Consider the following 16,294-nt stretch of genomic DNA (forward strand, 5'->3'; position numbering starts at 1 on the left):
AAGGCAGATGTTAGCTCAGGGCTAATCGTCCTCAAAAATAAATAAATTAATTAAATAAATAAATAGATAAATAAATGGATGTGATCCCAACAAATTACCAGTAACAGAAGTCTAAAGGCCAAAATAACTTCCTTTACTTGTTTACTCTAAAATTTACTTTTTATTTTATTTTATTTTGTGAGGAAGATTTGCCCTGAGCTAACATCTGCGGCCAATCTTCCTCTTTTTTGCTGAGAAGACTGGCCCTGAGCTAACATCCGTGCCCACCTTCCTCCACTTTATATGTGGGACGCCTATCACAGCATCGCTTGCCAATCGGTGTGTAGGTCCGCGCACGGGATCCAAACTGGCAAACCCTGGGCCACCCAAGCAGAACGTGTGAACTTAACAGCTGCACCATCAGGCTGGCCCCTAAAATTTACTTTTAACTTGAGAAAAGTTTATGAATTCAGTTTAATCTGTGGTAAAGGGTTGTGCTGGAGCCTAAGTGGAAAGAATAGTTTTAAGTGTTAGCCTGTTTTAACTAAAACAGACAATAAACCCCTCACAAAGCCAGGCCAGGTTAAACAGCCAGGAGAATCTTATATTTGAATATTAGCTGGCATCCTCTTTAAGGAATTTTGTTGGCCTTCAGACTAAATTTTTTTTTCATCTTATTGTTCAGAAAGCCATTTAAAAGTAAACAGAGCAAAACTCAAATGTAGCTCAGATTGTTATCTTCACAAATTCAAATGAAATCCAAATTAATAAATTCTTTTTGCATTTCCCTTAATTTCCCCTAATGGGTCCGCTTGAGAATTTCACTGCACAACAACTAGGAGTGCTGGTCTCTAGCACTCTTTTATAACTGGTTTCCTAAGGAACCTCAACAAGTTGGAGACATTCTAATCACTTGATAGCTTGCACTTTTAGAACTGGGAAAACAGTAGATAGCCTGTATCACTGGGCCAACAGACACAACATTCGGTGGGAGTGGGGGGAAAGAAACCCCAATTACTTTGAGGTAAATAACAGATCAGATATCAATACGGATATGGCATAGCTGTCATTACCACCATTTTACCATTTCCGTGTAACTGCTTTCATTTTCTTTTTTACATCTCTTTGATAAATGAAAGGCAGATGGGCGCTGAAAATCCTTGGGCTGTGGCAATATCAAGCAGAAAGTAAATTAAAACAGCCTGAAACTAAACAAGATGGTTAAAAATAAAATAAGCAAAGACTCAGCATTCAACAATGTGTTTCTTTAGACTTTTCACCCTGACTTGGGTGTCCTCATCAATTCACCCAGAATAACTCCTCACAGACCAAGCGCCCTGCAGTGCCCCGCTAAAATTTTGTTCAGAACATTCAGACTGTTTGTTGACTTGTGTTCAAAGGTCACTCGCTTCCTGTAACTTTTTAAACTGGAGGCCTCAGAGGTAGGGCCCAAGCTGTTTCGGTCCATTCACAATCATTCTGGACAATCTGTTCTAATGGGCATTCCCTGCCCTTCTTGAGGAAAGATGCCATTGAGTTTACTAAACTAATCATTTTACAACTCTGCTACCTATACGAGCATACTATTCATATTACAGTTTCAGTACAATGTTGGGTTTGAAAGGTGTAAATCCGGGGCATAAGTGCTCCCACTATGCTGTGACCAAACCTCACATCATTAGCTTCTATTTGTTGAAAGCTGCTCTCCCAAAGTTATATAACGTTTGCTCTCCACCTGACTACCCCCAGCTCCCAGGAATTTTGTTTTAATCTCCCAGCCTCCACGACTACTTTCTCACACTCAGTAAACATGTCAAGACACTACTTTCCGCATATTCATCACGCCGTGGACGGACCAAATCGGTGCAAAAACGCACTGAAGAGGGGAAGGGGGAAAACAGTATCGTCTGCGTCCTTTGGTGCCAACGGCAATCCCAGAAACAAAGTCGGGAGTCCGTTAAGGTAGCATGTCTCAGCGGAGGAGGCGATGCTCCACTTATCTCATTAAAAGGAGTCAGGAGGATTTAAAAGACCAGGAAGCGTCTTTCCCTCCCCTCTCCCAAGAGCTGGCACAAAGGGCAAAGGCCCTTGTGTCGGGGAGTTAATGAGACTGTAGGGGGAAAGAAGGGATAATGGAAGAGCTGCGGGTTCTCCCCGGCGGAAAGGGAATGCAGGAGGCTGGTGCACAGAGCAGCTCGGAGGGCTATTTGAGCATAAAGAGGGCAGCAGACCGGCAGGCTCGGTGGCCTCCCCGGGCCATTACCCACAAAGCGAGGCCGGCGAGCCCGGGGCGGTCGCTGCTCCAAGTCAGGGCCCGGCCGCTCCGGATTTCCAGGAGTCGGCTCCTCCCCCGGGGCTCGGCCAGGGAAGGCAGGACGTCCCCGCGCGGGTCCCGACACTGACCCCCGCGATCTCCTCGGCCGAACATTCCAGCAAACTCCGGTCGATGGCCTGCATCTCGAGCTCCAGCTCCGACGCCATCTTCTCTCCTCCTCCTCCCCAGCGCTGACGCCGCTACAGCCGCCCCGAGGGCCGCGGCCTCGCCCCTGCCCGGGCGGCTGAGACCGCCACCCCAGCCCTAGGCAGTCCGTTCGGAGTCGTCCAGGCGGCTGCAGGTGGAGAAGACGGAGAGTAGTGTGAGGGGAGCCCGCCAGGAGGGACGGCGGCCTCCTGCGCTCCCTCCTGGCTCAGCGTCCAAGAGTCAAGTCACTGGCTCGTCCCTGCCCCGGGAAAGGACACAGAGGGCCCGGGGCCCGGCCCTCTCGCTCGCTACTACCGCGTCCCGCACCGGGAAAGGGGCAATAACATCCAGGAGAGGAAGCAGGGTGTTCTGGGAAATGTAGTCGTCCTCGGCGAACCGGGGAAGCAGGTGGAGATCTTATCGGGTGCCCCACGAGGGCATTGTGGGAGTTGTAGTCCAACTCCTGATGAGAGAACGCGCTGAGAAATAAGCGGGCGGAGCTTTTCTTCAGGCCAGAATGTTGGGAAGAGACAAGTGGAAGGAAGCGCCCACCTGGGAAGAGACAGAGGAGCGGGATATTGTGGGAACTGTAGTTTTATTGCCCCAACCACATTTGTTGGTTTTTGTATCCTCAGATTCTAGAACAGTGCTGCGCATGTGGTAGACAGTCAAGTACTTTTCAAAGCTTGGAATATGGTAGGCGCTCGAATACTTATGGAACGAATGAATGAATTACATTCTATTCCTATAGTTCTATGGCCCTGTCATCCATCATCCTCTAGATTAGTGGCCAAGGTGAACATTATTAAGGTTTTAAAGGTTTTAAAATATGTTTAAATGCTGTTAAAGAAAAATTTCTAAGAGATTTAGTTATGACCACTTACCAAAACTTATTACAAATCTTGCTGCAAAGGAAAAAGAGCCTACCAAGCCAACCCAAAGATTTACTATGATAGGGACATTTTATAGAAAGATAATCATTGTTAGATTAGATACAAAAGAGAATTATGTTTGGTTAGAGGTAATTAGGCTCTTGACTGACAGTTGAGTGAGTGAGTTTCCTAGAAAAAGTCTTCAACTCCTTTAGAGTTTATCAGAAAGTTGCTTACACATTTTATCAGGCATGCTAATTTATTCCCAAAAGGAGATTGTGAATTACGTGAGGCAAAAAAAAAAAAAAAAGTTCCAATCCAATGCAGGTTTGGGACATGTTTTTGTTGTTGTTACTGTTGTTAACAATACAGACAGTCGCCGAATTACAATGGTTCGATTTATGATTTTACAACTTTGCTGATGGTGCGAAAGGGATATGCATTCAGTGCAAACTGAAACCATACTTTGAATTTTTTTGAATTTTGATCTTTTCCAAGGCTAGCCATATGCTTGTCAATACTCCCCCCTGATGCTAGGCCGTGGCAGTGAACTGTAGCTCCCCCCAGACAGCCGTGATCACAAGGGCAAACAACCGATACACTTAGAATCATTCTGCACCTATACAACTATTCTGTTTTTCACTTTCAGTACAGTGTACAGTATTCAATCTATTACATGAGATATTCACCACTTTATTATAAAATAGACCCTGTATTAGATGATTTTGCCCAACTGTTGCTAATGTTAGTATTCTGAGCATGTTTAAGGTAGACCAGGCTAATCTATGATGTTGGATAGGTTAGAGGTATTAAATGCTTTTTCAACTTACGATATTTTCAGTTTACAATGGGTTTATCAGGATGTAAGCCATTGTAAGTTGAGGAAGATCTGCACTATAATATTAACAAAGCATTTTTTTTTTAAGGAAATACAAATTACCCATAACCTCACAGACCAAATAAGCTTTTTCACTTTCGTGTGTGTGTGTGTGTGTGTGTGAGGAAGATTGGCCCTGACTAACATCTATTTCCAATCTTTCTCTTTTTGCTTGAGGAAGATTGTTACCGAGCTAACATCGCTGCCAGTCTTCCTCTATTTTCATATGTGGGAGGTTGCCACAGCGTGGATTGATGAGCAGTGTGTAGGTCCGTGCCCAGTATCCAAACCTGTGAACCCTGGTCTGCTGAAGCAGAGCACACGAACTTAACCACTATGCCACCAGGCCCACCCCAAGCCTTTTCACTTTTAAAAATAAAAATAATATATGTATAAGATTAGAAATTCAAGCTCAATAGGAATATTTTTAAAAGGAAAAGTGAAAACAATCCCTCTTACTCCAAGTCCCTTTCCCCAAAGAAAATCATTTTTAATACTTTATGATTCTATCCAGAAAAAAAAATATATGCATAGATATCTGAATGAGATATCTTGAAATGTTCTTCTATGTGTTACTTTCTTCTTGGCTCCACTTGCTTCCAGTGATGTACTCCCTAGTCAGAGTCAACCTGGAGGAAAACCGGGACTGTTATCACCTGGAAGCAAAGATAATGCCTCTTTAAAGGTCCTAACATAGAATTCAAGCCATTAAAATAGACTGTAAAGAAAATTTCTGCTCTTAACATTATTACTTTCTTCCTTCTATTACTTTTGGGTTGATTTGAATGTTCTTTTTCTAAATTCTTTAGTTGGATGTTTGCTATTAATCTTTCTCTTTTTTTCCAATATATACATCTAAGGCAGTGGTTCTCAAACTGGAGCATGCATCAGAATCACCTGGAGGTCTTCATAAAATACAGATTTCTGGATCCTACCCTCAGAATTTCTGATTCAATAGGTTTTGGATGGAGACTGAAAATTACATTTCTCACAAGTTCCTGGGTCGTTCTACTGGCCTGGGGACTACGTTTAAGAATCACAGATTTAGGGGCTGGCTCCGTGGCCGAGTGGTTAAGTTCGCGTGCTCAGGTGCAGCGGCCCAGGGTTCGGATCCTGGGCGCGGACATGGCGCCACTTGTCAGGCCACGTTGAGGTGGCGTCCCACATCCCACAACTAGAAGGACCTGCAACTAAGATATACAACTATGTACTGGGGGATTTGGGGAGATAAAGCAGAAAAAAAAAAAAAAAAAGATTGGCAACAATTGTTAGTTCAGGTGACAGTCTTTAAAAAAAAAAAGAATCAGATTTATCAAGGCAATACATTTCCATTATACACTGCTTTCATCACATTCCACAAATTTTGGTATATAGTGTTTTCATTATCATTCATTTCTAAATATTTTTAAATTTTATTATGATTTCTTCTTTGATTCATGTAGTATGTTGTAAAATTTCCAAATTTGTATGGTGTTGTTATCTTTTGTTATTGATTTCTCATCATATCCTATTGTGGGCAGAGAACATGGTCTGTATGATACAGACTCTTTGGTATTTGGTGACATTTGCTTTGTGGACTAGGGTCTGTGGTCAAGTAACTCTACAAAGCCATTATTTCTTCAAATATTACCTTTCTTGCATTCTGTCTATTTCCTCCTTCTGGAACTTTTTTTTTTTTTTTTTTAAGATTGGCACCAGAGCTAACAAGTGTTGCCAAACTTCTTCATTTTTTTTCCTTCTTCCCCCCAATGCCCCCGCAGTACATAGTTGTATATTCTAGTTGTAGGTCCTTGTGGCTGTGCTATGTGGGATGCTGCCTCAGTATGGCCTGAAGAGTGGTGCCATGTCCGTGCCAGGGAGCCAAACCAGAGAAACCTGGGCCACCAAAGCACAGCATATGAACTTAACCACTCGGCCATAGGGCCAGCCCCTCCTTCTGGAACTTCTGTTTGACTTCCTTTTATAGTCTCCATGACTTTTAATCTCTTTTGCATTTTTCCATACTTTTAATTGTCTATACCACATTCTGAATATATCTTCTAGTGTGCAAATTCTCTCTTCAGCTGTGTCTAATCTGATATTAAACTATCTACTCACTTTTTATTTTCAATAACTTCATTTATTTCTAGAAATTATATTTAATTCACTTTCAAAGATTTCTGTTCTTTCATAATGTCTTGCTATTTATTTATGGTTCCAAATCTTTGTTTATATCTTTAATACTTTTAAATACACTTATTTGGTAGTGTTCAACAGGTTATTGTACTTATAAAGATCTTGGGAATCTAATCTTACTTTTTGCATGTGTGATAATCCTCATTTAAATGATTGCTTCCTTTGTGCTTTGTAATTATGAATTTCAAGATCATCTTCACTTAGCATTAGCTGCGAGAATCTTGAGAGGCCTGTGTTAAGAGCAAGTACCTTCAAAGTAGTTTTCCATTTGCTTCTGCAAGGCCAGGAGTTCTAGGAGTATCAGGACCAATTTTTATGTCAGTTTCTTGGCTTTGGAGTTCCCTAATAGTATTAATTCCGCTGTGTGCCATTGTCCCTGTTTATGCATTCTTAAGAGAGAGGTCTTTTTCCTACTCAGAGTCAGGGTTAAAAGCTTCCTTGTCATTTCCCTCTGCCAGTCAAAGAGTTTTTTTTCTAGTCTATCCTTTCGCAGATGTTACACTCCTTTGACAGCCCTGGCTCTATGTGGAGATCTCAGTTTCAATTCATGTTTCTTGGACCCAAGGTCTTGTCCTATGTTCTCATGGGCGCATTAAAACCTAAGCTCCAATTTCCAGTTAGACATGGCATGTTGAATACCTCATGACAGTAAAGAGGAAAAAAGGAAAGGTAGACTAGGAGTGGGGATGACAGCACTAAAATTTTTGAAGGTGGAAAGCAAATGGATGAGAAGTAACTGACTTCTCAGTCGAGAATGCTGAAACCTAAGCCAGCAGTGCAGTGACCCAGAATAGATCTTATTCGTATGCAGAACTCTAAGAGACTTAGAAATTTGAAGCACCATGTTACTCTGAAAGCAGGTGAAGGTGATGCTAAAAACAAGAATATTTTTCAAAAGTTTGTATAGCTAGAAATTAGATCACCCCATCTCCCACCTTGGGAGAAGACTGGAGGTTCATCCTCTCGAGAGGCTGCACCTGAGGGTCTTTGGACTGGATGACACCCAGCACAGCTAAGTACAGGGACATTGTACTGAATACTAGGGCATTAATTCAAGTCTATACACTAAACAGGTTCACTCCAGTGCATTCCCCCTGCCCTCAGCTCTAACCACCCCAGTGGCTGGCTTATATCTCCACTCCGTACAGCAGTTTGAGAGAATATTCTCCAGAGAGACTGACCGGCTCAAAAGAAAGAAAATTTGTCAGAGGGGTGGGACCCTATGTTAGACTGCTTGGGCTGCCATAACAGAATACCACAGACTACGTGGCTTAAGTAACAGAAATTTATTTTCTCGCAGTCCTGGAGTCTAGAAGTCCCAGAACAAGGTCCTGCCAGGGTTGGTTTCTGGTGAAGCGTCTCTCCTTGACTTGCAGATGACTAACCTTTCCCTGTGTGCTCCCATGGCCTTTCCTCCGTGTGTGTGTGGAGAGCAAGAGGTCTCTGGTGTCTCTTCCTCTCCTTATAGAGACACTAGTCCTATTGGCTTAGGGCCCCACTCTTATGACTTCGTTTAACCTTAATTACCACCTTAAGTACCATATCTCCAAATTTAGTCACATTGGGTGTCAGAGCTTCAACTTATAAATGCAGGAGAGGGGGACACAATTTAGTCCTTAAGAGACCCCAACAAAATGGTACAGTTGGGTCACCTCACCCACGTACAAAGAACTTCCAATGATCTTTCTAGTGACCCATTCTTAAATATGAGCAGATTAGCAATTGTGCACAGATATCTGAGCAAAGTTATAAAAGAGAGACTAAAAAATATGAAAAAGGAGGAAACAGAAACAAGCCAGAGAGTTGAAAGGAAGCTTTAAAAACGTTATTGGAATTCTTGGGAATAAGAGAAGATTTTACATCCGTGAAAGAAGAACAGGAGGCCAGGGAAAAGAAACATTCATGAACAACAACAAAGAATGCTCTTAGAAATTTAAAACATAAAAACTTTGGGGGCCAGCCCCGGTGGCCCAGTGGTTTAGTTCAGCCTGCTCTACTTTGGTGGCCTGGGTTCAATTCCTGGGCATAGAACTATACCGGTCTGTTAGTGGTCATGCTGTGCTGGTGGCTCACATACTAAAGAGAGGAAGATTGGCATAGATGTTAGCTCAAGGTGAATCTTCCTCAGCAAAAAAAACAAAACAAAAACAAATAAACAAAAACTTTGACTAACAGGAGTTCTAGAAAGAGAGAAAAACAACAACAAAAATGAGTGAGTATAAATTATCAAGGAAAACTTTCAAGAAAATTTCCAGGAACTGAAAGACATGAGATTCTAGACTGAGGGAGCCCAAGCAGTACCTAGAACAATTGTTTTAAATATGGCAATGGTTGGGAAATTTTAGTACGTCAGGAACAAAGAGAGAATCCTACAAGCTTCCAGAAAGAAAATTACAAAACCTCCAGAATCAGAATGGCACTGGATGTGTCAATCTTTAACGTATACATTTAAGGTCATATTTATTATATTTTTATCCAACATTGCTGGGTATTTATGTTGGGAGTGGTGGTGGTTTAGGTACTAAAGTTTGTCATATTTCCAGAATAACTAAAATGTGAGTTCACATTTAGGCACATGAAGGCAGGGACCCTGTTTTTGTGCATGTATCCATATTCTAGAACAGTATCGGGAACATATTAGGTGTTCAATAAATATTTACTAACTGGATGAATAAACCAGAAATCCACATTGATTTTTTAACTTAATAATGCTTCATTATTTTTCTTGGTTGTGCAGTATCCCATGATATGAATGCCTCATAATGTATTTCACCTTGTTGACGAACTCATTGGCTCTGTCCATGTTTTGTGGGATTAAAATCGTACTGAATGAAATTCCTTGTTCATATGGATTAGCAAACTCTTTTTAAGTACAGCCAAAGGATAAATTCCTACAAGAGAATTTACTAGGTCAAAAGGAATAATGTAAGTGCTGAAAGGGCCAAAGGAGCAAAATGAAGATCAGAGTGGACAAGACTGTGACACAGGCCCAGCTGGCTGGCCACATATCACTCCCAGGGGCCTAGGGTCTTCCACTGTGGCTTCTCACTTGGCCTAGACATGACCCTAAACTTCAAATCTTCACCTGATCTCCTGTTTCTTCTTCTACAAAAATAACCAACCTCTGTGCCATTCCTTCAGAGCCTAACCTAGTGCATATTCATTAATCCATTCAGCCATCAATTAATTGAGCAATTAGTTTAACAAATATTTTATTGAGCTGCAAGTGCCAGTTCTTATTACTGGGGTTATACAGACTGACTACAACAGGCAAGTTTACTGCTCTCAAGGAGCTTGTATTTTAGTGGGAGAAATAGGCAATAACAAACTAAGCAAGTAAATACATTGTATAATTTTTAGATATTGACAAATGTTAGAAGAAAATAAATAGAAATTTTGTGGAGGGTGAAGGTGAAGATGGGTAATAGGAGCATTAGGTAGGTTGGTCAGGGAGATACATCTGAGGAGGGGAGAAGAGCTGAGCCCTGTGAAGATCTGGGACAAGAGCATTCTACACAAAGGAAACAGCAAGTGCAAAGGCCCTGGGGCAGAAATACACTTGGAATGAATCAAGAACAATAAGAAAGCTACAGCTTTAGGGCAAAAAGTTTTAAGATAAGCTAATAAATGCTATGCTTGCTAGTAATAGTAACAGGTATATTATTCCTATTCTTTACTAAAACCCTTTCAGATATATGTTATTATTTTCAGTTAGGACATGACGAAACTGAGGCTCATGAAGATAAGGTAACTTGCCCAAAGTCACTGTGGTAGATTGATTGCAGTTTTATGGCCCTAATTAATGGCCTTCCTGTACCCACTCCTTTGCAATACAACTCTGTTAGTCTTTGAGCGGGGTCCCATCCTTCGAATCTGGGCTGGCCTTGTGACTTGCTTTAGAGAGTAGAATGCAGCGGAAGTGACATTGTACCAGTTTCAAGCCTAGATCCCTAGATGTGGTCTTGTAGACTTCTAACCTCTCTCTTGGGCCTCTGCTTTCTCCATGAGAACAAGTTTGGGATAGCCTGCTGCGGGATAAGAGACCACATGGAGGAGAACAGAGGTACACGGGTTAACAGCCAGCCAAGTCCCGGAAGCAGAGCCACCCAGCTGACCCATGTGGGTAGCTGCGGGCGCCTGAGGGAGACCAGGGGAAGTGGCCTCGATTGCTGACCTGCAGAATTGTGAACTAAATGATTGCTGTTTCAAGCCTCTGAGTTTTGAGGTGATTTTATACACAGAAACAGCTCATCAATTCAGTCACACGGTTAGATTAGTAGCGGGGCTGGCATTTGAATTCGGCTCATATTCTTTCCATGCCACGTTGCTCCCCCTATGTGCTCATTTCTAGGGGAATTAATTTATTAGATTTTCATAATTAAAATAACCAACTTCAGGGGCTGGCCTGGTGGTGTGGTGGTTGGATTCATGTGCTCCACTTTGGTAGCCCAGGATTTGTCCTTGAATTGTTTCAAAACCCTGAACCAAGAGCTTCCTATCTTGTGGCGGGGGGTGGTGTGGGAGGGGTGGGGGAAGTGGGTTGCACCAAGATAGGTCCATCTATGGTCAAGTCTGTGGATACACGCTCCGCTTTTCTTCGGGACTAGGTTATCCACTTCCCTCTTTCATACTGAGATAATCGGCAGTGATGACAGCCAACTGCAACATTTTAGGCTCACTTGGGGCATTGAGAATAGGTTTCCTCTAGTCCGTAATAGGAAAGTTATAAAGCAACTGGTATGTATAAAATGTCTTCAAGCAATAAAAAAGTAAACAAATGAGTACATTAAACAAGCAAATAAATAAAGATTTTTAAGAATATCTTACGTTTTCTGTATCTATTGTCACTGGTATAAATTATCTCCTGGGAATGTAATGCCGCGACTCTCATGGTTTTCTGCTTCTTAAAGTCAACCTATCAAGGCCATCTTTTTTCCAGATGTGGGAAGGATTGTCGCACAGCATACTGTGAGGCAGAATTGTCCAAGCGGCACATTCCATCCCCTCCCCCATTATTTGTGTCCATTGGCTGTGGAGGGGTGTGAGCAAGGCTCTCTCTTTGACCTACCTCCAGTCAGTCTCCTCTGAGCCTCTTTTTGACTGGACCTTGGGCTCCATCCTTGGCTCACTTATTCCAGTTTTAGCAAGGACCCTGCTGAGTCAGTTTAGCAAGAATCTCCCACCCTTGATGTGATCACCTTGATATTTGACCAAGTTCCTCATCCTCTGTGCTTGGTATCGTATCACCCTGGTCTGTCTTCAGCAATAATCCTGCTGTGTTGATCTAGCAAGAATGCCCCTAGTCTTGATATTTCCCTTAGTAACTTTCCATCCACTGGCCCCACCCTGCTCCTTGGCTACGAATCTCTATTTGTCCTTTTCAGAGTTGAGCCCAACCTCTCTCCTCCACTGCAAAACCCTGTTGTAGTAGCCCCTTGGAATAAAGTCTTCCCTACCATCTGTAACAAGTGTGAATATTTTTTTTTCTTTGACAGGTGCAATATACTCTTTAAAGCATGTACATTATTGTGCTTGGCCATTACGTGAGGCAAAGTGAAAGAAAGGGTCTAGTGTCTGACGTCTGGCTTTGCAAAGGGATTAGTAAGCTAATGACACCCAGCCTGAAAAAGGACACGGGCTTAAGGTGGCTGCCAGGCATGGATACTATTATACTGGCTTCTCAGAAACCACCATTAACAAGTTTAGTTATTGTGGCAAATGCTGTGGTTTGGCTTGCCCAGCCAATTTCATCCCCAGGTGTGCTTTCATGCACTACAAAGGGTGGTAAACTAAACACTACATTTCCCACCCTCCTTTGCAGCTAGGGTTCCGGAAACAAATTAAGTTCCACCAATTCCATGTGCTCTGATGAGATTTAGAAGTTGGACATGAATTGGAGGCTATTTTTCTGTTCCTATGGCTGGATATCGAGCATGGTCATGGAGGTGTTGAGCTGATGGAGATGGTCGACAGCAGGATCCAGTCTACAGTTTCCTGGCAGTGCCAGCAGCTTCCAGATTCTTGGGGTGCAGCTGTGGAGGTGTGTTCTTGAATTCCGCAGTTCCAGGGTCTCTCTCCTGGATGCTCATCCTAAAACTGCTCATCTATCCCTTCGAACTAATGTGTGAGCATCTACTTTCTTGTATCAAATATCTATTTACTTTAAAAACCTACATAACACTTTCTATTTTTTGCGACTAGACCTTAATGTATGGTTACTGTGATGAGTAATTTTATGCGTTAACTTGGCTGGGCTGTGGTGCCCTGTTGTTTCATCAAACACTAGGATAGATATTGCTGAGAAGGTATTTTGCAGATGTGATCAAGATTTACAGTCAGTTGACTTTAAGTATAGAGGAGATTGCCCTTGATAATATTGGTGGGCCTCGTCCAATCCGTTGAAGGCTTTAAGAGCAAAAACCGAGGTTTCCTGGATAATAAGAAATTCTAATTCAAGACTGTAACAGAAATCTTGCCTGAGTTTCCAGCGTGCTGATCTGCCCCACATTTTTGGACTTGCCAGCCCCTACACTCACAAGAGCTAATTCCTTACAATAAATCTCTCTGAATATATCCTGGTTCTTTTTCTCTGGAGAACCCTGACTGATAGAATCACTAATTGGCAAATATAAATTTGACTTGTTCTTGGGTTAATTTAATTAACTCTATGTTTTTTCCATTTTGTATTAAAGTTTTTTAATTACAATTTTATTTTTTAAATAGCTAATATTGTCACATGGTCTACAATTTTAGAAGTATGAAAGGCTGTAGTAATGAAAAGCAAGTCACTCTTCTCCCCTTCCATTAGCCATTAAGCTCCCTCTCCTCAGGACAACTACTATTTCCATTTTCTTGTGTGTAGTCCTAGAGAGTTTCTGTACAATACAAGTGTATTTTCATTTTTGTATCAATGGTAGCATACAGGCACATTGTCTGCATTTTGCTTTTCATTTAGAAGATTCCTCCATATTGATATACACAGAGTTGCCTCATTTTAAAAATAGGCCACCTCGTATTCCGATGGATATGTGTTTCTTTTATTTAACCATCTTTTATGGATGTTTAAATCCTTTCCAGTCTTTTGTTCTTACAGACCGTACAGCCATAAATAACCTTGTAAAAATGTCATTACGCACACGTGTGAGTGTATCTGTGGGACAGAGAAAATCTTAGAGCTGGAATCCCTGGATTATAGGATATGAGTGTTTTTTAATTTTTAATTTTGTCAAAATCATTCACGTGAAAATTTCAAGAGTTATATAATTCTACAAAGCTTGTTCAAGAAAAAGAAAGAAAAGAAAAAGAAAGCAAGCAAAGCAGTCCCTAGCTCCTCTCCCCCCATTTCTGCCTCAAAGGCAATCACTTTGAATTATTTAACTGCGTCCATATCTCAAAATAACTTCCTTGTATTGCTTCTTGATTTTTTTCCATTTTAGGCATCCTTTATGCACTTCCTGTTATGAAAGATGAAGATTTCACTCTCTTTCAGCTCCTGCCCCCACCACTTACATACACCCTTCTTATTCCTCCATCTTCCTAATGTGGTTATATTGTAATTTAGACAGGTAAATTGTCAGAGTTTACATTATCATGCAGATAAAAGGTATTTACAGCTGAGCTAAACAGTAAATTATGGTGCCTTTTTGTTTTCCATAGAGTTAATAATTGTCTTATTTTTTTCATTTTCATACTTTTCTCTGAACATACCAGAATATTCAACCCCCAATTCTCCACCAATTGTCTAAATCTCTCATTATACTGATACACATCCGGTTGTCTATAAATTTTATCTTGTAGACATCTCTCTGGGGTTTTCTGACCTGCTCCAAAATGGACTGGTTGCCCTGTTGGCCTTGAGCCCCCAGTGGATCCCCCGTGAAGCAAATAAAGCTTAAGCTCAGGATCCCTCATTTGCCTTAGCCATGTATCCACGTGCTTATGAATTTTGTAAAACTTGCAAAGTAATATGTTTTAACTACGATTGTTTAAATTTGCTGTCTCTTTTCCTCTGTTACACTTTCTCTCACATTGTAGTTTGGGGATCCAAGCAAGGGGAAGTAAGTTGGAGATCCATTTAGTTTAGGTTTAGTTGGATTTGTTTATGTAGATTGGGGTCACAACTGTATAAAGTTAGGTTATTGTCAGCCATCCCAGTAGGAATTGCTTCAGGAATATTCCTACCTCCTACTGTGCTGACTCACCCGGGTTTTAACGTGAAGGTGCAGGGTCAGAGGTTATAACAAGATATGAACATGTCCCGTGGTGCCTCGTAGCAGAAGTAAGTGAGCAGGGGCGGAGAAACAAGGTCTGAATATAAGAAACTAGAAGTTGGCTGTGGAAAATTTTTTTCCATTTATTAGAAGTAGGAAATTGTAAGTGACGAATTCAGTTCTTAGCAATTCAGTTTTCTCCTATTGGGAATATATTGGATAATGCAACACATACTATTAAAATGCACTGTACAGTTTTTTCTTTTTTGGTGGGGAATACATAAACAAGATTTATCAGAATTCCACTTAAACCTGCAGCAGTATTACAAACAGTACTACGTATATGTAAAGTTGCTTATTTTCTACATCTCTACTATCAATAATAATAACAAATTTTGATTAACCATGCTCAAGAAAAGACTGAATTATCTCCCTATTCTCTCTAGAGAAAAACATCATAAAATCATTGTCATGTGAAGAGGTAATCAAAAAGTATACAGCCTATGGGGCCGGCCCTGTGGTGTAGTGGTTAAGTTTGCGTGCTCTGCTTCCGCCACCCAGGGTTCACATGTTCAGATCCTGAGCCCGGACCTAGATGCCACTCATCAAGCCATGCTGTGGTGGCATCCCATATACAAAATAGAGGGAAATGGGCACTGATGTTAGCTCAGGGCCGATCTTCCTCAGCAAAAGAGGAAGATTGGCAATGGATCTTAGCTCAGGGCCAATCTCCTCACCAAAAAAAAAAAAAAAAGTATACAGCCTACACTTAAGATTTTTACATTTCATTGCATGTAAATTTCACCTCAAATGAAAAAAGGTGAGAATTGTAAAAAATATTGATATCTTATTAATGACGTGCATGTTGAAGTAGTTGGTGGAAGATGTACTGACATCTGCAACTTGCTCTGTCTGAAAGGCATCAAAAAAATGAGATAAATTGACGGATAGTTAGAGGAATGGATAGATGGACAGATTTGTGAAAAAGCAAGTATAGTAAAATGTTAAGTGTAGAATTTAGGCAGTAGGTATATGGTATTTATTGTAAAATTCTCATAACTCTTCTATAGGTTTTTAATTTTTCATAATAAACTATTAGGAGGGAAGTTATGTGGCTGAAAAAACATAGAGGAAAAAATATTAGAGACATGGATCAGTTAACTCATAAAAATATTATTCTATTTTTCTGTATTTTGTGATATTTGTTAGCTTTTTAGAATTTGTAATTTGTTATGATTTCTTTTCTCATTCTGCACGAATATTCAATTTCATAGCAATTTTGTTTGTTTGTTTGTTTTTTGGTGAGGAATATTTGCCCTGAGCTAACATATGCACCAATCTTCCTCCATTTTGTATGTGGGATGCCTCCACAGCATGGCTGATGAGTGGAGTAGGTCCATGCCCAGGATCTGAAACTGTGAACCCGGGCCACCAAAGCAGAGCACATGGAACTTTTAACCACGCAGCCGCGGGACTAGCCCAAGTATTTTATTTTCTTAAAGAGTATCCCAAAATTGTATGAACTTCAGGCTCCACAAAGCCTGGATCCACTCCTGCCTGGTACACAGCCGACATTCTGAAATCACTTTCCACTTTCTCTTTGAAATCTCCAGTCTTCATTATCTTTAAGATTCCCTTCGTCCCTCCTGTGTTGAAGCTCCTGTTTACTGGATTCTATATGTCTGCTCATCTTCTTCATTCTTGAATTCACTCTCATTTT

At 41.2% G+C, this 16,294-nt stretch overlaps 1 protein-coding gene across 7 annotated transcripts in view; it reads right to left on the bottom strand.

Annotated features, from left to right (window-relative positions):
- The window catches only part of UBR2 (ubiquitin protein ligase E3 component n-recognin 2), a 123,514-nt gene extending 120,758 nt beyond the window's left edge, over positions 1 to 2,756 (bottom strand). For all 7 annotated transcript variants that reach the window (XR_006885189.1, XR_006885188.1, XM_046638764.1 and 4 more), the window contains exon 1: positions 2,383 to 2,756. Coding sequence is in view for 5 of the 7 variants with exons in the window: in XM_046638764.1 (XP_046494720.1) it covers positions 2,383 to 2,460 (78 nt within the window). In the remaining 2 variants the exon portion in view is untranslated. The remainder of the gene's footprint in view (positions 1 to 2,382) is intronic.
- Positions 2,757 to 16,294: the final 13,538 nt, after the last annotated feature.

The sequence above is a fragment of the Equus quagga genome, chromosome 15 (genome assembly GCF_021613505.1).
Source record: "Equus quagga isolate Etosha38 chromosome 15, UCLA_HA_Equagga_1.0, whole genome shotgun sequence".
Classification (NCBI taxonomy): domain Eukaryota; kingdom Metazoa; phylum Chordata; class Mammalia; order Perissodactyla; family Equidae; genus Equus; species Equus quagga.